At 35.0% G+C, this 25,179-nt stretch overlaps 1 protein-coding gene across 2 annotated transcripts in view; it reads right to left on the reverse strand.

The window, feature by feature from the left end:
• The window catches only part of LOC138139739 (neurotrimin-like), a 133,965-nt gene that overhangs the window by 24,799 nt on the left and 83,987 nt on the right, over positions 1-25,179 (reverse strand). For both annotated transcript variants that reach the window (XM_069060187.1, XM_069060188.1), the window contains exons 3-4: positions 11,625-11,832; positions 539-697 (exon numbers count right to left, since the gene is read on the reverse strand). In XM_069060187.1, coding sequence (XP_068916288.1) covers positions 539-697; positions 11,625-11,832 — 367 coding nt within the window. The remainder of the gene's footprint in view (positions 1-538; positions 698-11,624; positions 11,833-25,179) is intronic.

Genomic DNA, 25,179 nt, shown 5'->3' on the forward strand with positions numbered 1-25,179 from the left:
TCCAAAACTGTTTCCCCCATCGCAGTGCCGTTTTATAAATACTTATTTGTCAACTGTTCCAAGATAGAAAAAGTAATATTTTTGATGTTGGATTTTGATTAAAAGTGTGTGGCTGCGGTGGGAGTTGTTGGATTTCGTTAATTAAGGAAACGAGAATTTGAGTTTTAAATAGGCCGACGATTTTTGTCGTATCTTACAAGGAATTTGACAATTAATCCCCGAAATTGAATTTGTTGAAACAAACTAGCGAAATTCTTGCTTTGTAGGAAATTTACATTTAAAACTTAATTAAGAGGGCAAACTTTCCACCGACTATTGCTCCAAAATAGAAAAATCTCCGTCGGAGATGTTTGTTAAGATCGTTAGTCAGTTTATAATTGTATTAGTCCGAAGGGGTGTTGAGTATAAAGTTTTTTCTGGTTGTTGAGGAGTTGCGATAAATATGTTTAGGTTTGAGCAGCAATCTGCCCCGGGAAAGTTTCTCAAATAATATGAAAACATATGTGAGGCGAGTTGGAAAGTAAAGGCATAGACTAACCTGTAAGTGTCTTGTTTATAGTGATCTGCTTGTTATCGTCTCTTTTCCACTTCACACTAGGTTGTGGAGAACCGGTGGCTTTGCAGGTTAGCGTCTCATTGGCGCCTTCCCTCACAATAACGTCGCTACTGCTAAGGGAATCATCTATGTTGGGAGGCACTGAAACACACAAACAACTCAAAAACCGACTTGCAACCCTTCACCTTCAACCAGACATGCACAACGACAACCCTCTGCATGTTCATCCGTCTGCATGTCTCTCGCAAATCGACAAAAATTTAATTATGTTGTTTGCGACTTCATTCCATCACTCAAATCAGTTATAATATTAGCTTGGCCGAGAAACAAAAACCATTTTATCCCGACGATCTCCATAATAGGCAAACGATTTGAGATATGCATCTCGACTTCTGATACTGCTTCCCTCCCATTTTTCCACAATTCGGAACGGAATCGCGGATCACTTTGAACCCCGACAAGGATTTAATAAATTTTATAATTATGAGGTTCGCTTGTGCCATTAAATAAACACCTAACGCCCATAAAGATAAGATTAGGTAAACATATAATCACAGTGGTGCGGACCAACGATCCGAACTTGTAATTACGAAATATGTGAATCCGGATTTAATCCGGTTTATGTTCACAAGATATGATTTTATATTTGTTTTTCGCCAACCCTAAAGAGAATTTTATACAAAAATCGGAATTCGAACGATTGCCAAGTGCTCTTTAATAACTCAATTAAAGTCACAATTCTTTCCAACTACAACAACCAATTTTTCAAAACCTTGTCCCAATAGTCATCATCCTGACGACACAAAATTTTAATGGAACATCTATCATCGCACACTTTTCAAAGAAACTGATAAGATTTTTATTTCTTCCAAAATCCAGAAAATTGCACGAATTTTTTACTACAAATATACTTCTCCTGTCACTAAAAATTATTCCAACTAGTTCTATTCAAACCTATTCACTTCTCACTTGATCCCGACTTATTGCTTCTTTCACTTCCTTTATTTGCACGAAATTTCTTCCGGTATTTATTTTTTGCGACAGAAAATATATAAGTTGTTATTTCTTAAAATGACCTAACGCACTTCTAATTATTATTTTCAAGTTATTCAACAGTGTACCCAGCATTACTTAACTAGCTTACAACCCAGTCATTAATTCCTTCCTGGCCAAAGGCTAATTCCGCAAGATCCCACAGTAATCAACAAGGTAGATGCAAATTCCGCCGATGGTTATGTTTCTACACTCACAATATTACGAAGGACATATTCCAAATACATAGTATTTGAAATTTAAAACTGTAAGACAATTTTTTCCTCAGTTACTATATTTTTAGAACACTCTTAAAAGCTTAATCCCGGCTTCTTATATGATCAAGAATGTGGAAGTAAATTCCGCGGATGGTTACTTGATCAAATACAACAACAACAGTAGATTATATCATTAAGAGTAGAAGTGAGTTTTTTTGTGCAGAGAGTGAAGACCGAGGCGAAGTCGAGGTCGACAACTGGACGAAACACAAATAGACTTTCTACTCTGAATGATATACAGGGTGTATCTGAAATACGTGTGTTAATTTTAACCAGTGGAAGAACTCGCCAATTTATGAATCTTTTCTCTATAACATTTTGCAAAATTCGGAAAAGTTTTCCAAGATTTTTTGCTCCGTTTCTATCACAACAGAAAATTTTCGCCCTTACCCATAGGCGGATATACACTTTGATGGCTAATTTATTCTAAATTTTAAATCAATTTGTAATGCTTCTTCGTAAAAATGTTACAGAGAAAAGTTTCATAAATTGGCGAGTTCTCCCACTGGTTAAAATTAACACACGTATTTCAGATACACCCTGTATATTATTTTGAACGAATTTTTTTTTGCTGCAGTTACAGTAAAATGACAATTTTCAGATCTTAAGGCACAAGCCATCTTGCTATTTTTGATTTTGACATCTTTCATTCATACACACTGGCGACTCGTGTTACACCCCAGTGGCACCGGTTAAATATTGGGTAATAATTTCGTTATTTCGCTTTTTTAGAGATTTTTTTAATAGGGATAATTTATTTATTACATATTTCGTGTAGCTGATAACTGTAATTGATAAATAAATCGTGACAAATGCTTCAAATGACCTTAAAAAAACCACTTTAACCGTTTCTATAGAGATACACAAAGGCGCGATTTTCGACCGCTTGAAGATAATAGTTATTTGTGTATCAAGGCCAAAAAATGCATCCTTTTTCGATGACAAAAGGCACTTTTGGCAGAGGAGCACATTAAATTTTTTAGCCGGTCGCACGAACTACAAAGCAAAAGAGATCATGGGAAAAATTACAAATTTATTTTGTATCTACGTTTTTCAAATAGATAAAATTATTAATACATATTAACAATTTTTTTATAGTATTTTTTATCGGCTTGCCAAAAAACGAGAAATTTACTATTTGCAATACAATTATGTACTTATTTACATAATAATTTATGGTGGTGGTGGATAATTATTGCGATTATTATCATCTGCGTATTAGACATTTATTTATCACTTTCGTTGTTACATTAGACATTTCTTCATCACTTTCGCTGTTGCTATCGATTATATGAACGTTCATTTTCTTATTATGCACCAAATAAGCACCAGAAATAAACGATCCAACACTTTTTCAGATAAATAAAATGCTTTGGTTAAATATAACTGTCAAAAATTTATTCGTTTTCAGTCGGTTTACTCGGTTTTGTCGGTTTCCTTGTTAACTTACCGAACAGACCAACAGATGGCGACCGAAAAAGTGCGTCCGAAAAAGAGTTACTTTTCGTCTGCGTACGTAAAATTGCCTTTTTCATTAAGGGTGCCTAAAAAAGTATTTTATTTCCAATATTCTCGAATCAAGTGTGTTGTTTAAAAAAAATAGCTTTTCCTCTAGATTTAGTTTAGCTTTTTAAATAATTTTTTAAGTGCAACTTTGTAGAATTTCTGGGAAAGTAGATTCTCTCGTAGACCATGTTCGAGGATCATGTGACCCTTGGGTGTGAGGAATTTGCAGAAGCGCTCGAGTTTGTGTTTACAGTGATTGTCACTTTGATGGGCCATTCCACAAAGCTGAAGAAAACGTTATCACTCTTTAAAGTCTGAAGTAGTGATTTGAACTATTCGAGTGGACGAAGTGTTGAAGTTTTGAGTTTTTAAGTAATCTGGCAGGTTGTTTTGACTAATAGGGTTATAAAAAGTTTGCGGTCGCGAAGGACGGGATCATCTTGGTTGAAGTGACAATGTGGGTATAAAAATTCATAATTCATCAAAAATTCTCACGTGACGGGGATGAGATGCGGAGTTGGGAGTAATTAGATCCATCGGAGGTTGTCGGAGCCTTGCCGATATTTATCCGTTTGAATATTTTAAAGAAGTCAAAGTTTGTGTGACAGTGTAAATCCAGCTAAAGAAGGTAAGGGCTTTTGCGTGCCCGCATCTATTGACATGAACTGCCTTCCTCGTACTCGGATCATAACGCCGTGAAATCCACTCTGGATTATCTGCTCTACAAGGAACCGTTTCCGAAGATCAAAGACTTTATTGCTCTACCTGTTACCTGATTAGGGGTTGAAATTATCGACATTTCCCCACAGAATACCTTATTGGTAATACTAACCTGGCATAAAATCCATATTTATTAGTTTTGGCGATTGCCTTTCCGAACTTGTTATCTCTTGTACTTAATTCTTTCCCGCCTAATCCAAAACTCATCCAAGTCAGCATTTGATCTTTAATGTAAACTTCAATTTACAGATCCACACCGGCAAAAATCAAATTCGTTTCCAACACTGGTGTATGCTGCTTCTGTGTCGCATTATTACATTAATCCGTGTAATATGTTTTTCCTTCTTCATTGAGATATGAGCCTCAGACTAAATTTGTCTCGTTCCTTTGCCTTCGAGCAAATTCCTGAGACGCAATTTCCCACTCGTTCTCTCAAAATACATTAAAAAATCTTCATTTTCTAATTATAAAAAATTCATACGATTCACCACCTACGTTAGTCGATAATACAAATATCATCTTGTTATTAACTGCTGAACTGTATCATTTTCAACTGCTGACTCATGAAAACAAGAGGAACATACCAAGAATTTCAAATAAAGCTCAGTTTCTATATCTCTCACTTCTGTTCATAGGCACGGTTTCGTGGGGGCTGTCGATAAAAACATCCACTCCCAATAAGAAACTAGCGGGTCAGTTTAGTAAAGATTTTGTAATTAAAACTACTTCCTTAGTTGAAAGCTTCCAGATTGTCAATTTTGCCAGAAATGGAGTCTACTGATGTGGCAAAGATATCAACAATTAGATTTGTGGCAGTGGAAGTAAAACGCTTGTGGGTATCAGTGAACAATTAAAAAAAATCGACAGAGAATATTAAATGACTGCAGAGTCGCAGACAATATTGCAGTTTTTACCTTTGAGACTTATCCTATGTACTAGCTGAAAAAAGGAAATCCAATAACACTCACAGAAACAGGAAACACAATCCAATAACAACGTCAGATTGAATATTTATTAAATTTTATTTGATCAAGCAAAAGAATAGAAATATTTGAAAAATATACAAAACCTATTACAAGTCAGATTATTGATGTTATGCTGACTCGCAAAAAAATCGCTTTTTAAATAAACACGACGTATCCTCTTCGTTTGATATCACGGCAATCATCGGCATCATTTCCATTTATTTTTTTAATACACATTTTAACATGTTTCAGCTTGTTTGTTGCATGACTCGACATGCTTTTATTAATTTTGTGGAAAATACACGCTTTACGGTGAGATTGATAATTGAACCGTCGCAAAAAAAGCATGAAAAGGATCACAGAACAGCCGATCCACAATAAATAGTGACAGCTATTGTCGAACATCAATAAAAAATAGTTTCGATTCGGGTTTCTTGATCGAGACATTTAAAAAATCTGACAACCTGCGTGTCGCAGTCTCGTTTTGTTGCTCACCTGGTTGTCAGAACAGTTTATCAAAATGAATGGGTCGAAGATTTTTCGCAGTAATTTTCGTCGTCCTGACTATGGTTATTTGTAAAAAATATTTGTAGTTCAAACACGAGTCCATATTTTAATTTCAATATTTACTGATAAATTCAGACTCGGGGAGAGTATCGATTTTGCCAGTCGGATGTGTACTTAACATTTTAAGAAAAAATACGGAGAATTTTTTGTGTAATTGAAGGAGAAGATATGTTGAAGCGGGGTGCATGGAGTAAATTTCGTGGAAGTAGTGGGGTCGTGGTGGTTAATCTGAGACGTAACGTGATCGGAGGGGTCTTTTGCGACGACGCCGAATAATTACCAAACGAGGGGATGCACATATCGGAAGGATTTTTGGGCGAAGCCTTAAATTTTTCTCCGTTCGTTTGAGCCGTAAGAAAATTTCCATCGGTGCCATCAGCCACTTATTGTGTTTGATTTAAAGTCGGCTTCATTTACATATAAATGAAACAGTTAATTACGGTAACAGATAGCATCTGTATTATTTTATTTGGAGCATCATTCAATTTAGTTGAGCGCACAAGTTATTTACATCGGAGAGCAAATACGTTATGCGCTGGAATAACATCGAGGTGACACGCCTGGATCGACTTTTTCGATCGAAATGAAGAACGAAGAAGATCGGTTAAATTTGTTTAAGGGTGGATGTGTGGTAATGCTCTGTTTAGTATGTGCGGGGCGTAGATACCTCAAGTGAAATGAAGCGTAGAAACATCTTACTTTTATCAGTAGAGAAATTCTTAATGAATTCTTGTAGTTAAAAAAGTTTGCAGCATCCGAACATTGGGTTTGCTGCAGCGAATAATAATGCATGCCCCAAGTCGGAGGGTCAAAGTTCATCTCTAAACCACAAGAGCCCTGTGTCCTACTCTGCACTCGCAAACAAACTGAATCACGTAGATTTCTAGATGAAGTTCAGATTTGAAACAGGACCGCATTCGCCCCATTACTCCGCGCTGGAGGAACGTTCGCCTTAAATAATACAACGGAACGGTTTGGGGTAAGGTGTGAAATGTTGCGCGCTGTACAAGAAAAGAGATAAAATGATATGAGTATGGTTAAGTGACTTCTTCCTTGTAGAGCACTGATTGGCTGGCCGGAAAAGAATTGAAACAGGCAATGTCCCTCACAATTCCTCGACGCATTAAAGGTCCACTTGATTGCGGCCGTATTTCTTCTCGGGGGTCGAGCGCTTTCATTAAGCTCCCCGCCAATACGGTTAAATGTAAGCTATTGTGAAAGTCGAAACTTCCAATTGAGTCTTTGGTTATTCCCTAATAATAGGTAATTCATTTCGACCTAAGTGTATCTACATTCTTGCATTAAGTGACGAAATCCTTTTTCTATCCTGCATCCAGACTATTAGCATATAAAGCCTCTCCATTAAAATCAAACATGCAGCTTCCCGATTTACCTCTTTGTTCTAATAATGGCCTTGCATATGACCAAATCCGATTACTGTACAATTCCAATATCCAAATAGGTTCGCCGATTATCCCTACGTCACGATGCCTCACATAAAAATTACTGCACATATCCAAAACCCTCAAAATATTTTAGGTGCGATCACTCGATATCAAGTATACAGAGTCTTCAAAGAAAAGTTGTGATCGAGTCAGCCTTGCAGATGAAACCGCACACGTGATACGTTTAATCGTGGCGTTGATACACTCAAATTTAGATAGGCACAAAATGGGTTTGAGGTTTTGATACTTATTTTTTAAGTAGTATCAAATTCGAATTTATTTGGAGGATTCGTTAAAAAATAAGATGAATTGGGTTTCGACCCGTCAAACGTCAAACTAAAGGAACACAATGCGACGTTTAATCCAATCTCGTCTAAATTGATTGGTTGGAAGATCCGACAAACAAATCGGATGATTTAAAGAGCTATTTAAATATTGCTGATTAGATTTTTTCCAATGTTAATTAATTAATTATGAGTCGGTCGGTTTTCGACACACTATTGACTGTTAGAAAGATAATAGATAGATATACAATTAGGAATTTATGAGAAGAAATTGTTTGGCAAATAAGTACAGGAATTTTGAAAGATGTCATTAAGAATGTTGAGATATTTTAATGGGACAAAATTGGAGAGTTTCTGTGAAAAGTGATGTTGTTTACTGTAGAGTAGGTGCGCGGAGAGGTGTTAAATGAAGTTTCAATTTAAAAAATGCGGATTAGAGCGGAAGTTTGAATGAATAGTGTATTAAGATGTTGATTAGGCAGCACGTGGTGAGAGTGTAGAGCTTTAAACAAATAATGAGTGAAATGTAATTTGTGATCCGTCGCGAGATTAGTAAAGTTGAAAGGAAAAAGCTAGTTTTGAAGACGATAATTGGCATAATGGAATAATCATATCAATAAGTTTGAGGAAAATTTAGCATAATGGTTATGATTTAGGGAGCTTTGCAAACTAGCAGGGTTGCTATTCCTGTCTGCGGAAGGTGAAGCCGTCTGTAAAGCCATTACCTGGTCAATTACATTGAATGGAATTGAGGTTTTGGAACTAGAGTTATAATTGAAATCTGTGGGATAGTTGAAATTCCCTTAAACCTAGTAATTGTCAGCCTTTGTACGAGAGTGTGGGAAGTGATAATGTCCTTCGGTTGTCAATTCAGTGGAGAATTTGGTAAATTTTTCGTCGTCCTTAAAAAAAAAGGACAGGATGCTGAGTCGGTTGATAGGTCCTGGCTGGTCTACGAAATTAGTGGATGTAGCAGTAGCAAAAGCATATCGAGCCGAGATTCCCCTAATGTAATAATGCTTTAATCTGTACCCGCCCTAGATACTCGACAGCTTGTATGCCAATGTCCGTGGAGCGCTTCTTCGAACGAACTAGACATACGGTGTATCATCAATCATGGAAGCAATCAAGAAGTCGAGGAACGCATCATGTATATATTCTTTCTTTCCTACAAGAAAATAACTGCAATTAGCCCTAACTATCTTTAGGGAAATAATCCCGTCGTGCAAGAAGCGCTCTCGAATCGACAATTAACATCCACCTGCATTCTGCTATCTGGAATGACCTTACGTTTAGGGTTATTAAGGGCGACCAGAATTGCTCAATTAGATACAATCAAAGACATTCAGATTTTAGGGATGCGACACTTCAATAACCGTCGCGTTATTTGCGGGATCAAGGTTTCGGAAGCACGTGATATTTAAATAGGTTAGAGTGGGATCTTACGGTTCCTTATGTAACCAGAAGGGCATTTTCGGAACAGTGTGTCCTATCTACAAATCTAAGCTTGGCTTAGCTTCCACATTAATTCAACCCTCGTGATATAAAGTCAACAATTATGCTACGTTGGATAATTCGACTTTTTCCCATACAAGAGGATCTTAAATTGAAGGGGTGCTGACGGGATTTAATCACGCATAATTTTTTTCCTCACGGTGTCGATTATTTACGAGAATTCGACGTGTTTCGTCGACCGCGTGTCCATCATCAGGACGATGACGTATTGTAGTTTTGAAAAATGAAAGTGCGTCGCATCACCGGATTAAAAAGAAAGACATGTGGAGGATCTTTATCAAGAGGTTAGCTAAAAAGCAAACATCTTCGTAATAGCCTCTTCAATTTGGCCACGAAGAGCAACTACTCGAGTTTATCCATCGTTCTTAATGGGAATACTTCAATCCCAAATGAGAATCAACAGAGTTCTTTAAAGTTGGAGCAAGCTATAGACTTCTAAAGTGGTTTGCTTTTTAAGTAAATGTAAATTAAAATGGGAAACGCTAATATTGTTTTATTTTCTTATTGACAAATTAGTATTCCAACTTCTCAGATCGGTCTCTCTAATTAGCAGGAAAGCAATACAGGGACCAATAGCCTTTTTTTATTTTGTTCACTGAACCGAGCAAATAAAATCGTGTACTTTCAACGAAATACTTTACAAAACAAAATTCCATAAAAATAAATATAAAAATCGGCACGAAGGAATCAAAATATTCTAACAGACCGTAAAATGCACCTCATAAAATAATATTGATTTGGAAATATGTTGGCCGAATTCTTTATGTCTCGCCTAAATTATCTCATAACATGAAATCGTACAATGAAAAATAATAGTTCAAAAAATATGAAGTGAGTAAATAATAAAATGAAACGTCCGAGAAAAATAAATCAAATCAGAATTATTTAAATAGTTATTTGTGTAACAAGGCCACAAAGTGAATCTTTTTAGTCCGAGTTTGAGTTTTCTGGCCGAGGCGCAGCCGAGGCTTGAAAACAGGCGAGGACGAAAGGCGCTTTTTGGCAGAACTGCACATTACATTTTTTAGGCGACCGCACGAACTACAAAGCAAAAGACATCATTTGAAAAATTACAAATTTATTTAGTAGGTACAAAATTATTTTGTACCTACCTTTTTCAAATTGATAAATTTATTAATACATATTAACAATTTTTTTTTATAGTATTTGTTATCAACTTTCCCATAAACCTAGAAATTTGCAATACAATTACTTATTTACATAATTTATGGTGACAGGACAATTATCGGTTTTGTCGGTTTCGTTGCTAATTTACTAAAACCATACCAACAGATGCCATGGCGGTCAGCGTCCGAAAACGAGTTACTTTTCGTCCGCTTGTGAGTACGTAAAATTACCGTTTCCATTAAAGGTGCTTAAAAAATATTTTTCAAGGATTGTTGAACGTCGATTACTCTCTTTTATCAAGATCAAAACTCTTTGAAAAGATTCTGATGGCTAGTTTTGATATGCTATCTTAAAATTTTGCAACAATAAAATTGATCGTGCTGACAATATTATTCAACTGTTCCACGCACATTCAATAGGATTTAGATTTGGGTCACCAGCTGGATGGTAGTAGTTGTAGTAGTAGTATGTATGTAGTAGTAAAAAGAGATTATTAATTAAAATTTCGACAATTAAAAGATGTAATATGTATTTAAATGTAAATATTTTGAAAAATATTTCGATATGAAAATGTTTTTGATGGGTGATTGTTGTCTGGAGGCAAGTTTAGCTTTTTAAATGAATTTCGTTGTAATTGGTATGAGCATAAAATTTTGATAGAAAATCAAATTTGATTGGTTCCTAAATCCGAAGCGGAAGTCGTAAAATTTAAATATTATACAAGGAAGAGGTTGAACTTGGTCGAATATAATGCAATTTAGAAATCTTTATTGAGTCCAGTAGTCAGTTGGCGATCAGCAACATGTCCCATGAGAATAGTCGATTTGTCCAAGATTTAGGTCGGCGGAAAGCGTTTCCCAACCCTTCGAAAATTTCATTTAACATCTTGCTACTGTGGAATTATTTATTAAGGTGGTAGTGTAAATTCATCGTGTTCTTAATCTGACCGTCGCGGTCGTTATTGTCGGTTAAAAAAGAGCACACGTAAGAAAGGCATTTGTATATTGTCACATTTAGAAAGGCAGTTTAAAATAAAACTTAGCCGAGTACTTAATTTAAACAACAAACTTTAGCAAAGGGTTTTTTCTCGGCCATAAATTAGTATTTTGCGGGTCGCGTTTGTCTTTCTTCTTGTTAGCAAAAGGTCGAAAAAGAGAGAGATGATTCGTTTGAACGTAAGGGCACAAGCTGAATTTCTCATATATTTCAAAGTAAGTTCACGAACGATTGTATAATCTTAAATGCATTGTCAAAAGTATTGCAATTAATTACGCTGAATGGGCAACTCTCATCTTTTTGTCGGAACAATCTGTAGTAACAGATGAACAATAACTTGCGAAGTCACAGTTGCTAATTAAGAAATACATGTTTGAAACTTATAATTTGTGAGGATTGTTCCGGCCTTAACAGCGGTTTTCCTGAACGTTAACAATCCCATTACGTTTATTCCCGTTGCCTTCATTTATAATTTACCCCTTAAAAGTATAATTAAATCCTTCCAATGACCATTTCTGCGAACGACCCCAAAATGCTGTCCATAACCTTCAATATCAGCATTTCGCTCGAGGCACCCCAGATCGATACGCTCAATCGATCGATCGATCAATATTGAAAATTGTTTGTCTTACCTACGACGTGCAGATATCCGAATTGCGTTTTCGCCGTCACCGTATTGATTTGGCACATATATCGTCCTTTATCCTCCTCCTGTACGTTACTTATATGTAAAAACCATGTCCTGTGCTTGTCGTGAGTCACACTAATGCGGGGGTTTCTCGTGATCACGTGATTGTGAACTGTCAAAATTGCTGACTGCTCGAAGTGCATCCACGCCACCTGAAAATAAAAACAAAACAATCAGATCAACTCTCGCTGCACTCTTGAATAAACTATACCACTCCGTTCAGCGTTAGCGCTTTTCTCTCTGATAAAATATTGATTCATCGATTTCGTTTCTCAACATTCAACCTAACCGACTCGATACACTGTTGTAATGTAACTGTGAGATGATTTTGAGACAGAGGTAACTATAAATATGATCGACGATATTCCTCCTGTATACTAAATCTATCCCCGAGGCCTACTTTGCTCCTCTTTTTCTTTTGACATGTTCTGCTACATTTTGTTCAAGGCTGGTGGCAATTTATTTAATACGAAAAACTTCACCTAGTGTACAGGATTCATAAACAAAACAACCAAAAGGAAACTTCCAATATCATAACTAACAAATAAATTCTTAAAAACTTCTTTTATCGTCATTTTAAAAGAACTTATAAAACATTTTCAACAGAACTTAAATAAGTGCGAGAAAAAAATCTTTCACATATGACAAACGAATTGTGTGTAATAACTATGATTCGTCTCTTATTAATGTGGAAACGAGTCACGTGTTCTGTATTCCACAGTATTGAAGATTATGACGCAGAACTTCGTTGTAAAGTCAGAGAAGAAGAATTAGAGTAAAATAGGAAATACAAAAACATTTGAATGATCAAACAACACGTTTTAAATTTGCAGGAAGTGATTGTTAAAGCATTAGCTGAACGAATTAAAATTTGATTTGCAGCAGAACCGGTTTGAACCGAATCCCCCAGATTTAGAACGAACTAGCTTTGTCAGGTTGCAACGGTCGAGATCCACGACAGATGGAGTGTATCGTGTGGCAAAAATCGTAAAGTTTCAGGTGACATTCGATTTAATTTTCGTCTTTCAGATATTGGTCGAAAATAAAAATAAGCGAGGATGGTGAAAATCGGCCGAGACACGTACGGTTAGACTGGGCTTACTTTCAGTCGATGGAAACAGCAGCTGACAGAGAAGACAGGGAAAAAGGATAGTGATTATCCTGAAGATTTTCGGTTGATTTATATGCAAGTTTTGTACATGTCAATGTTGCCGAGTCTAATATGGAAGAAAAATATTTCCATTATGGCGAATGTGTATCGTTTATCCGGTTCAATCGGTCAATGAAAACAGTTTCAGTTAAAAATCTCATAACGTGACAGTCTTCGAGTTTAATTGAAACAGACAGAATTTGCTAATTAATTCGGAGCAAAATTGAACGTCTTGTGTATCAGAACGTAATGAGGTAAGTCTAATGGACTCGATCCGATTGAGTGATTTGTATTAATGATTTTATTGATGGATCGTCGATTCTTTATTCGCTCCAGTTTGTGTTTAAATGTGGCGTATTTTCAACAGTTGCACGCAATAATATGAGATTTATTATGCGTGCAGCGTTCAACAGGTTAAAACCATTAACTTTACATTACCTAACTGGACAATATGTTATGGAATATTATTGTTTGCGGCTTCGTGGCGATTCTGATTTTATTTTCTCAGTTTGGTCATTAACGGGTTGTAAATAAAATGATTCCGCCGCCAAACCCCAATTAGGCTTTATTGCCGAGACAATGACACTTTTATTATAATTCAATCATTTTTGTGTCTACTCGGTTTAATATTTTTCGCCCGGATTATTGCTCGTAAAAATAGGAACAGGAGCGAAAGATAAACGTGAGACAAGTGTAAACGTTACGATTTATACACAAATATAAAAAAAGTAAATGCCGGCTTGTAAGTTCTGTAATATGTAACTTATCGCTGTCAGAAATCTACAAGTTATATAAATCTACAGAAGATTTTGCGATTCGACGTGGTGTAAAATGAATAAAATACTCGAGCGGCTTTAGAATCGGATGGCAAAGAGCAAAAGAGATAAAGAAATTTGAGACAAGAAATGTGGAAATTATTCATAGGCTTTATTCTAGTAGAGGTGCGGGTTTCCAAAGCGCCATCAAAAGTCCTTTTATTTCTTCCAGTTATCATTTGTCAAAGCATATCCAAGACTTTATAGAAAATACAAATACCCGATGTATCAACCGATAAATTAATTTAATCGGTGATTGATTCCGACGACTATACTAGCTCTGTCTCAGATTTAAAATATTTTGGTAGACTTGTCCGACATAAAAAAAGAAACAAAGTCAGATCATTTCTGTTTCAAACAAAGGATCGATACAGGGAATACGTTTCTATTATGCTAACCACCAAACTTTCCAAATAAAATGTTGCCCAACAGACAAGACCGAATTAGAATTCTTTGGGACAGTTTTCGTAAAATATTATTTTTTTTTGGAACATCCGGTATATCGTGTTTCAGCAGAAGCGATTGTTTTAATAATTGGAGAGATTTTATAGTGGGTTTGTTTTTATTCGAAGGGAAGAGGTGAATTTTATTTTGGGTCTTGTGCGCATGAGGGTAATAACAGCCCTCGGTATATAAAAACCTATGAAGTTTAATTTGACTGAACTTTGAGAATACCGTTGTATGATCAAATTCTTATTCGTAATATGACAAGACCTGACGCCAACCTAACAAAAAATATCTTGGCCTGCTGCGTGTTTAAAACAATCGTGAACGGCTAATACTTTTCTGACTGTTGAAACAAAAGTTTTTTGGGTGGTACAGCCTGGCTTTGGAAATTTTGACATTGACAATTGTTTAAAAAAAGGACTATAATGTAAATATTACAAACAAAATAATTGTTTCGGTAGGTCTTGGGGAATTGCCAAGCGCGGGGAACAGAGGGGTGCGGGAGGGTGATCAACGTTTGCATTTCTAAACGCTTAGAGATTTTGTTACTACGTTAGTTTATTAATCATAACTTGATTAATATTCCTTCAAAATTATAATAATAAACACCATCGTAATCAGAGAATATCTGTCTTTAGTTCTTAAAGAATAGATTTTTTGGATTTGAGGCTTAGTTTTCGAGCAATGGAGTGAGAAACGTAAAAACACGGCAAAATTAACGAATTTTTGGTGAGCGTCGAACAGAGATACAGGCATTTGAATTTTATTCTTTCCATAAGACCCAATACTTTTTTGAAAATTGTTTATTTTTTTACAAGCAAACGGCTACAGAAAATATTACAAAGTTTCTACCAAAAAAATACTTGAACACCGGCTATCCGATAAGCTAGGTAACTCGAAAATTTTGAGTAACGCCCTTTTGCACACGACAATTTTTGAACTTTTTTTTTTGGAAGTTCACCTATACATGACCAATCGATTTAGCAAGGTGTCAGCTTTTTGCCATTAACTGCCCACACGATGAACTTTTTAAGCCTCCGAGTTCTCTGTTAGTCGGACAGTCAGCGATTATTTTTGATATTTCGTTTCGCCACGAGAATTTTATAATCCCTATTATGCGAGTTGGCAATCATGGAGCTGACTATCTGGCAACAGTGCGTTAAAATGTAGCACGAGATCCCACCGCTCAACTCAGCAAAAAGAAAAATATAACTGACTCGATAATATATTTGCACCATTGCCGGACGGTTTGATGGTTTTCAATATAAACATTTTTAAATGATGTTTTTATAAAACCTGACATTGTCAACTTGTAATCATTGAAGGATATTTTTTTTCAAACATCGTGGTTTAAGTCATCTATTCCTAAATTGTAATAGATTAGTACTACTTTTTTGGAGAAATAAAGAGAATAATTTAGGTGTGATGGCAAGTTCGAAATGGTTTAGCTGTTTTACTCAGACCAGCAACAATTCGTTTAGATTAGAACATAACATTTAAATGGTTTTTTCAGTGTTCTGCGCTTTTCTAGAAAATCAAGAGTAAAATTATGAAGTTTACCATTCAAAAGAATGACCTTGAAAAGTAGAATGCAACGGTAAAAAATTCAATATCATTCCGTTGCATTAAGGAACATAATATGGTCCATTGAATTTGTTTATTTTAAGAAAAATAAAATTCGATTCTTCAGTTTTTTGAGTTTTTCTAAAAAATGAAGGTTAAATTATGATGTTTATAGTCTCAAGGAAGCGTCTTGAAAAGTGCAAAATTCGATGCCATAGCTTCTAAGGGCAATATGCAAAAAAAACACTATCCCCCTTTTTTTTTCGACTGAGAAAAAACTTTAAACCACTGGATTCTTTAGAGCCGAAAAAATTATACCTTGCTAAATTTCGAGAAATTGCCAAAGTTTAAAAAAGAAATATATTTTTGCACATAGGACGATGATTCTTGCGACAATGGACTATTTTCGCCGAGTTCTATTGGGTGATTCAAAATGATTGTGGATAAATATGGCAACTATGTACGAAAAGTTCATATGCGTGCATTTGATTTTTTTATTTCATTGCACGTTGACTTGACAATTTTCCATTGTCAATGTTAGAAATTTTTTGGAACATCCGGTATATCCGTGTTTCAGCAGAAGCGATTGTTTTAATAATTGGAGAGATTTTATAGTGGGTTGTTTTTATTCGAAGGGAAGAGGTGAATTTTATTTTGGGTCTTGTGCGCATGAGGGTAATAACAGCCCTCGGTATATAAAAACCTATGAAGTTTAATTTGACTGAACTTTCAGAATATCGTTGTATGATCAAATTCTTAATCAGCATGAAAAGGGAGAGCAACTGAGTTTGACCTGATTGGTTAGGGGAGGTATTGATATCAGCCTCCAAGTAAGTGAAGTTAGGTAATTCTGAGTGGAACGAGGGGGTTCGTGAGGGGATGTTTTCGGGGATAAAAGTGTTAAAATTGAATTTTATAAATCGATCAAACTGTGTGGAGAATAAGATGGTTACAATTAATCCCCAATAACCTCCGAACTTGTCTTCGGCAATCATAAGACCACCGTATTTCGTATCTTCTTGGATTTTGTGAAAGAGCTTTTATATAACGTTGAAAGTTGATAATACATGCAAGTCTTCCTCCATAGTTGACGAACTTTTTCCATTACAGCTAACAGACAGACAATACAGCGCGGTTCAAAAGACAGATTAAAAATAACTTATATCCAATACAATTTATCACTGTGTCGATAACAGCGAGTTTTAAAGAACCCGAGTGTTCACCTACACCAATTTCTGACGAAACACCCAATTTGCGTGATCGCGTTTTTCTACAACTAATTGTTTCAAACGAACATCATAACTGTTGGTGTCAATATCCCAAACTATAAATTATTCTATTACAATGATAATTACCGTCACCATTGTCAATAATCGTTTCGAAATTGGGGTGTTTCCCTGTGTGTTTGGGATTTGGTGTTTTGATGATGAGAACAAATTGCCGCGTTGATACTATTGAAATTAAAATTAAGCCAGAACTCATAACGCAAATTAATTTCAAACATTTTCAGGTTTACCGTTTTTGGATGCTACAAATAACGCACTGATGGGTAATCAAACGTCATGATGTAATTTACGTAATTGTTTAGGGTACACGACATCAAAATCGACCATTTTAAAAATATATTTTTGCTCGAACACACTTTACACACAATTACCACTCCCTTTCTACGACTTACATTTTACCACATTTACAAAAATCCAACACTTTAATTTAACGGGACGTTATTGTCTACGGCCTAAACAACAACATCCAGCTTCCGAGCAAAACTTCTAATCACTTTCAACACAATCTTAATCCAGTCTCAGACTTGCACTCGAAACTTCTTAAGTTCATGCAGCATTCAAAAAGGCACACCAGACACAATCTCGTGTGCAGACAACACCGTTCAGATCAGTTCAAAACAAATTATTCCAAATTTAATACTTTTTGGATTTTTTTACCCCCAAACTCTTCGTTCAGTCAACAGTTAACGAACGTTTTTTAAATTATTCCATCACTGTTGTAGATCAAGCGACAAGTCATTTACTCTACCCCGCGGGTTTCGTTTCGCTCCGGCGTCCTATACTCGTAAATAAGTCTCAATGCGTAAAGAGGGCGCGGCACCCAGGCCGGATTGATTTATCATTTCGGATAAATGATACATACTAAAATCAAGTCGTGAAGCAACGACGCAAGGGCCAGGCGACCACCCATTCAACTGGTTGCTTAACTTCACTGGTCGACTGTTCTTTTCATGCGGTAAATAATTATTAAACAAATGATTATTATTTATGTATACAGGGTGTTTTTTAAATACTAGTACAAAAAAACTGGGTCATCTGGAGATTCTAAAGAGTCCAGAAAACCATTTTTTTAAATCTAAAACGCTAGGGGTAAACTAACCCTGTCCATGCACATTCTACGACACAAACACAACAATAGTAAACAATAAGTTAAACCATAGCAACCCGACAATGCTATGTACAAAAATACAACAAAATTATTATTGTTCTTTGACAACCCCAATTACGTTTTTAATTATTTTTAATTCAGTAGCGTACTAAAAATTTTAACCAAAATTTAATTAATTTTTATCTCGAAAACGAAAAGACTTTTATTGGATAATTTTTTTGTGTATGAGTTCTACTCATCCTCACCTATTACCAGTCATTTTTTGTACTAGTATTTAAAAAACACCCTGTATTATGTGATCATCGATATTCACACGTATTCATGTTGACGAATTAAAAATTAATTAATTAAAAAATTTTTGATTTTTAGATTTTTTATAGATTTTTTGTTTAAATTTTACTTATATCTCTTTATTTTATTGTTGCTTTTTTTTTCGGTATTTGTAGACAGTGTGTAAAATTGTAATATTTATAACACGCAAATATATTATTATTATTATTATTATTATTATTAAAAATTAAAAGACAATAAGAAGAATAATTCACCCAACTCTACTCTGATAGTTTTTGAATAATTCTTGTGATAATTTGGACAATCTGTATTTTCGTTATTGCTGATGTGCAGTTATTGTGGCGGTGAGGTGTATGAAATGTGCGAGGAAAATATTATCAGACTTTTAAATTTGCCGTTTACGATATGTAAGTGTGACCACGACGTGGATATTTTTATGAAATTGTTTGTAATTTTCCATCCTATTTAAATCATAGTCAGTGTTCATCAAGACGAATATTAGCATAATCGCTCGCGAAAATATAGATGGACGTTGTTGATCAGATGCGATTTGGCGGCATTTAAAAAACATTACGTTGTTGGGGTAAAATGTTAGAAGAGTGACGGATAAATTGTACAACGTATCGTTTAGTTGGAGCGTCCGTCAGAGGAATAAATAATTTGTGAGGGTGGCGTTTTGGTAAAATAAAACCGGCGGTAGAATTATCGATAGAAAAAGTAATACAATAAAACCTGATCCACATATAACATATAAATTGGATCGATAGTGAGTTAACTACTTACTGACAAAATAACAATTCTGTCTGATTAGCTGGCGGCAGCAGGGTTGCCTAGGTTTGAGTTCCACGGCCCGGGCGTATAGCCAGGAAAAACAAAGCTTCCTCATGAGCCTCGGCTGAGTGTGTAAACGTGGATAAGTGGTAAACAAGGTAGTAAATTTCCCTCAACTCTCAGACGCGACGGCAGGGATCGCTGCCCTTTTCCCGCGTCATTTTCTACATCAACCAGCTTGCAACCCCACAATGCGACACATAAATACCATTACTTTTATTCTAATTATTGCCACGAATTACCACTCTATTCATCACCACAGTCTTTTGTTTTCGTTCGACTCCTGTTTATTATCGCAGAAATTTTAATGTACGACCTGACTTGGCACGCTCTCGTCTTATATTTTGTTCGGAGTTTCGTGAAGTTTCGATAACTTTGATTTGTCGTCCCCAAATACACGACCACTTTGCCCATAACGGCATTTCACAACTATTGACCGGAACTTCCACTGATACATAATCAAGACTCAATTACCCACTACCTTTCCTACCTTCAGCCGACACAGAACAATACATTTACAATTTTATAAACATCACCCGCACACGATATTGATTCGGCATTAACAATTTATCAATAATTTATCTTGACGGTCTCGTGCATGGAAAACATTAATTGCAAATTTGTGTTTGCTAGCGTTCATTCTTTACTAAATAAAGCCATTTAAGTATTTTTCTGAAACTTTTATCGTTGCATCGATTAATGCAATATGGGCTTTTAGCACCTCTGTTTTGTGGTTTTGTTAGCCCTGCCATATTCCTGGGGGAGTTAAGAGCAATTTGTCATCAATTTTTTATATACGTTTCAGATACAAGCTGATACTGGTTGACAAGGGATTTTGTATATCCAATAATTTTTATTTATTCATTAAACCACAAAAGGAGAATTATTTTGTAACGTTTTGTTTCATCTATAACAAAAATATCATCATCGAGCAATTCACCATGAATTTTATTATTTCAAATGTTTCTACATATTTATTGCTGACTCATCTTTAATTAATTAATCGATTAATAAAACAAAACGTGAAAAAATTAAATCAGAATAGTCATCAGTTATCTCTATTTTTTCTAATATTCACAAAATTCTTTTTGAAAAAAATTGAAGCATTATTTAAATATAAAACAATAAGCTAACTTTCAAATTCAAATATTCCACCCTTACTCCCTCCGTTATTTATAATATAATAACGTTGAGTTTACCGCTTACTTACCAGACCTTAACCCACTTGAACGCTTATGTAACAGGGTACTAAACGCGCCTCAAAATGTTTGGAAAATTATTTGTAATTAGATGAAATTACTAAATGGCAACAAGTGATTTATTCAGGAATATTTGGAATGTAATGTCAAAAATAATTTTTATCTTCAAGCGGTGGAAAATCGCGCCTTTGTGTATCTCTATAGAAACGGTTGAAGTGGCTTTTTTGTAACCGGATTTGAAACACGTCAAATCCTAGGAGTTGAAATGTCCACAGGCGGCTCGTCCGAGTCAAACGTAAGGTCATTTGAAGCCTTTCTCACGATTTATTTATCAATAATTACACGAAATATTTAATAATTAAATTATCCCTATTAAAAAAAAAAACTCTAAAAAAGCAAAATAACGAAATTACCTATTACCTAATATTTAACCGTTGCCACTGTGGTGTAATACGAGTTGCCCATGTGCACGGATGACAGAAAATCAAAAATAGCAAGATGTCGTTCAGCGTTAAAAAGTAAACTTTAGACTTTAATAATATTATTGAATCTTCAAGAGAAATAGGAATTACTGGTGCCTTAAAATTTGAAAATTGTCATTTTACTGTAACTGCAGCAAAAGCAAATAAATGATTTTTTTTTGTGATGCGCTTGAAGACAAAATAGTAGATTATATAATAAAAGCACACGTGAGTCTTCTTGTGCTTCGCCCAGTTTTTGAAAAAACCACCAAATTAAAATTCAGAAACGGATATGATTTCGAGATTGGAGCAAATACATATCCATAAAATTTTGTATCGATATACATATTTTTTTCAACTAGTAGTTTAGAAAACAGTTTTGAGGTAACAGGAAGAGAGAAAACGTCTTCAGTGTTTGGTGTTTTCATAGTGATCGGCTAGATTTTATAATTTGTTCTGTGTTGGTCTTTTATTAACCGAAAAATTTGTTTCCCCTGACAGATTCGGATCATTTTCACTTTTGGCTAAAATCGCCATTTGAAACTAACGGCCCAACGATATAATCGTTGGACTTATTCCAAGCTAAACAAGACCCGTCCTTTGTGTTCATTTTCACAGAAAAATATAACATTTCACCCTCTCCTCCTGTCTCGAGGACAGATTGTCCTGGAAGTCAATTAAAAACGTATTAAATTAAAAATGGAATTTCCTCATTGCAATTGCCATTTTGTTTAATTTTTGCTTAATGCTTTAACGTTCCGTCGTGTTAAATCAGAAATTCAGCACAATTATGGTCGGTAGTTGAGTGTGAGAATTTTTTTGGACGAGCTCCAGTTGTGACTAAATTTGGTGTCCAGGGGCCAAACACTATACGAAAAAAATCTCGAACTGTAATCCAGTTTGTGAATAAAAAAACTTTTTTTATTCCAGAGCGTCAACTTGTAAATTATGTACGGTTTTGATAGAATATACCACGAAACAAAATTAAGGGAACATCGGAAATAAAGTTTCAAGTGCAGGTCTCCTGGAGTATCCGTTCAGTAATTAACTTAGCAAATTTTATTTGGGCTCGCTTAAACGATTCGTTTGAACAAATTACGGATAAATCTAAGAATGTTTGGAAATTTTTTAAAAATCTTGTGTTCCAGACGAGACCGGGACGTCAGGAATATTTTGCGATGATTTTAAGTTAAGCTAATGCAGCGAGGTGATATTGTTTGTTGTTCGGTGTTGACAGAATAGTTTCTCGTGTTGACCGTTGAACGAAAGTAGGTTTAAAAAATCGCGGAAATCAATATCGAAACGCTTAAGTCTTCGATTATGCAAGTTGCGGGAAAGTTGTTAGCCGGCCGCAAGCTGTTGGACTCGGAACCCTTCATTGCAAAATATGTGTAGTTTTTATGTGAACTTGTAAGACTGAATCCGGAATCGAGTTGATATCGATTTGGGGATCTCGGAGACGAGCCCGTATTAAACCACTGATACGGCCCGTATTTCCTATTGATACATGTGACTTGTTTAACAGGTCAAAAAGCCTTAACCTCCATCAAGCTGCACTTTAATTAAGATATGAATCTCCCGTTTTCTCCGTTTTTAGGGGTTGAGTTTGTGCATTTAGGAAAACAAGTTATTTTTAAAATTTGATGCTTAAATCAAAGTTGTAAGCGGTGTAGGGCAATGATGTTTTGTGGGCTTCGGATGAATGCGCTGCTGATGTACACCGGGTGTTCATAATGTGGTTTCCCGATTGCGGATGAGACTTAACTCAGGCTTCCTTCTCGCTTACTCACGATTTTAATTAGTTATTCCATATGCGTTACAATCTATAAATTATTTGCTGCAAGCTGTATCGCTACCGCCAACCATCGTTCGCCCTTCTGGTAGACCAATTTGCTGACGCAATACCCGACAAAAATTACTATCCATCAACCTGCTCACTGACAACAACTTTAAATTTCTTAAATAGGAAATAGCTATATTGCATTGCTTTGTTTTCTAAACGCTCTTGCTGAACAACCAATATTCAGGAATTTCTACAACTTCCGACGGAATTCCAGCTGACAACCGCGTTTTACTGGACAGCCTTAACATTGGTAAACATATCCGAAAAATCAGAAAATCTTCTTGACATGAAGTGCGTATTTAAATAACCTACTTTCAATCGCAAAACCCAGTTAGTGTATTTTTATTTCAAAACTTTTAATTTTTTTGTGCCCGTCTACTCAACAAGCCAAATTTCTCACTTCCAAATATTGAAACTTTATATACCCAATACTAGATAATACATAACCTAATCAAAACATTACTCTTACAATCAAATATCAATCTGAACATTATAATAATAAAAAATAAATTAACCGTTGTTAATAATATAATTATGAAATTCAGAAATTTGAATTTTACAACAAGATCGAGTTACAGATTCAGTCGACGTAAATACATATCAATAAATAATTCAAATTTTCCTCGTCTCTTCGTCTACTACTTTGAAAGTTAAAAACAGTGCTTTGTATACCTTGTTATCGTAAAACTGCAAAGCTTAGATCTCTTTGTAAAAATAATAGATAATAGATAAAAATTGAAATTTTGTTCTGTTCAAACTGAATCGGATTTAAAATATATTTCGTCGGAGTAACTTAAATTGGAATACAAAAAAATGCACATCTCTATCTGTAACATTAATGGCAAAAATTGTTGTTTCTCTCGATATACCAAAAAATGGTGGATGCGCCGGGAAATATTATCGTAAAATATATTTGTTACCACAACGTGTGTAATTTTATAATAAAAATATTATTCATATTTTACAGGATAATGGGATAAACCTGTGGAATCTGATAATTTAAGAAAAACATTGACAATTCAAGCATTTTTGAAGATGTAGATGTCTAGTTACAGTTTGCTGTTCTTTTTGTTGTCTAGTCCGTGTTGATCTGGGGTTTTAAAAACAGAATTCACAAAAAAAAAAAATGTAAATCAATTGCTGTGGATTTTGCTACAAAACGAAATTTTATTAATTATGGTGTCATTACAAAAGCAAAAAATTGTATGTCTGTCACTATACCACAGGCTCTCGATTTATTGTATAAAAATAAAAATTCTAAAGTGTATTCGGGAAAAGTAGCTTTAGCTAAGACAATAAACATTGTCCTCTCTAATATTAAGGAAAAAATGCTATTTGACTAAACTACAAAAATGGTGGATGCGCCGGGCTAGATTTATTTATACAGGGTGTTCTTGAAGGTGAGGCGTTTCTTTTAATACGTGATCCTGTGCGTTGTTTTAAAGAGTTTTAGCCAAAATTACCTTAGTAAAATGTGTACGGCAATGAAGATACAATAAGTTAATTTTTTTGAAATTTTTGAAACTGGTCCTGCTCAAATTTGCTCTGAATTGACAAAAACAATCAAATGAGCATGGACGTTAATCAAAAATACTGTCAGAGTTGTCAGCTAATTAGTCGGAATGGATTATTACGTGTTCATTTAAATTTATCCTCAAAGTTAGCGTTGAAGAGTCGCTTGTGAACGCACCACTCGTCAGACTGCAGAGTAAAAACACAAACAACCCAAAAAGTGAGGTTAGATTTAAACAGCCGATCCGTGATCTGTAATCCGTGGTGCCTTCACAATCAAATTTTCAACCCTACTTTAAGGATAAATTTAAATGAACACCCGATACATTACGCGAGTATTTTGAGAAGTTTTTTCTTCAAATTTTGTGTAGCTTAATGGACAGACTTGAATAGATTTTAAGACAGATTTCCTAAAAATAGATTCAGCTAAACATTAAAAAATTGCATTTATTTATCATAACAGGTGTTCACTTGAAAAGTTCATCGAATTCGCTGACTTTATTTTTTAAGAGACAACAACATCGTAAATTGATTTAGTTAGACAAAGATAGCGACAAAGATCAAAGCCAATTCGATGAACTTTTCAATTGAACACATGTTATATCAAGAATGGTGGATGCGCCGGGAAATAATTTTGTAACAATGAAATGTGCACTTTCATAATATCTTTAATTATCTTTAAAGAAAAAATAAATTTAACTTATCTTTAATTCGCAAGATAATACAACTGTTTACACGACAAGTATGAAGAACCTAATACATAATGAAAAAAAAAATCGAAACTTTTAGTAACCTAGACGGATTTCTTTTCAGTGAATTGCAGAATTCCTTCGTCCATTTGAATTTTTTGGCATTTTTAGACATCTAGTTGCAGTTTGTTGCGCTTTTAATTCGCTGTTTATCTCGTGCTAATCTGCGCAATTCGTCAGGGAGAAAATCATAATTAATTAAAAATTTTTGTTGTGAACAATACGTTTCGCATCGACGAAAAAT

Source organism: Tenebrio molitor, chromosome X, assembly GCF_963966145.1.
Source record: "Tenebrio molitor chromosome X, icTenMoli1.1, whole genome shotgun sequence".
In the NCBI taxonomy this organism is placed as follows: Eukaryota; Metazoa; Arthropoda; class Insecta; order Coleoptera; family Tenebrionidae; genus Tenebrio; species Tenebrio molitor.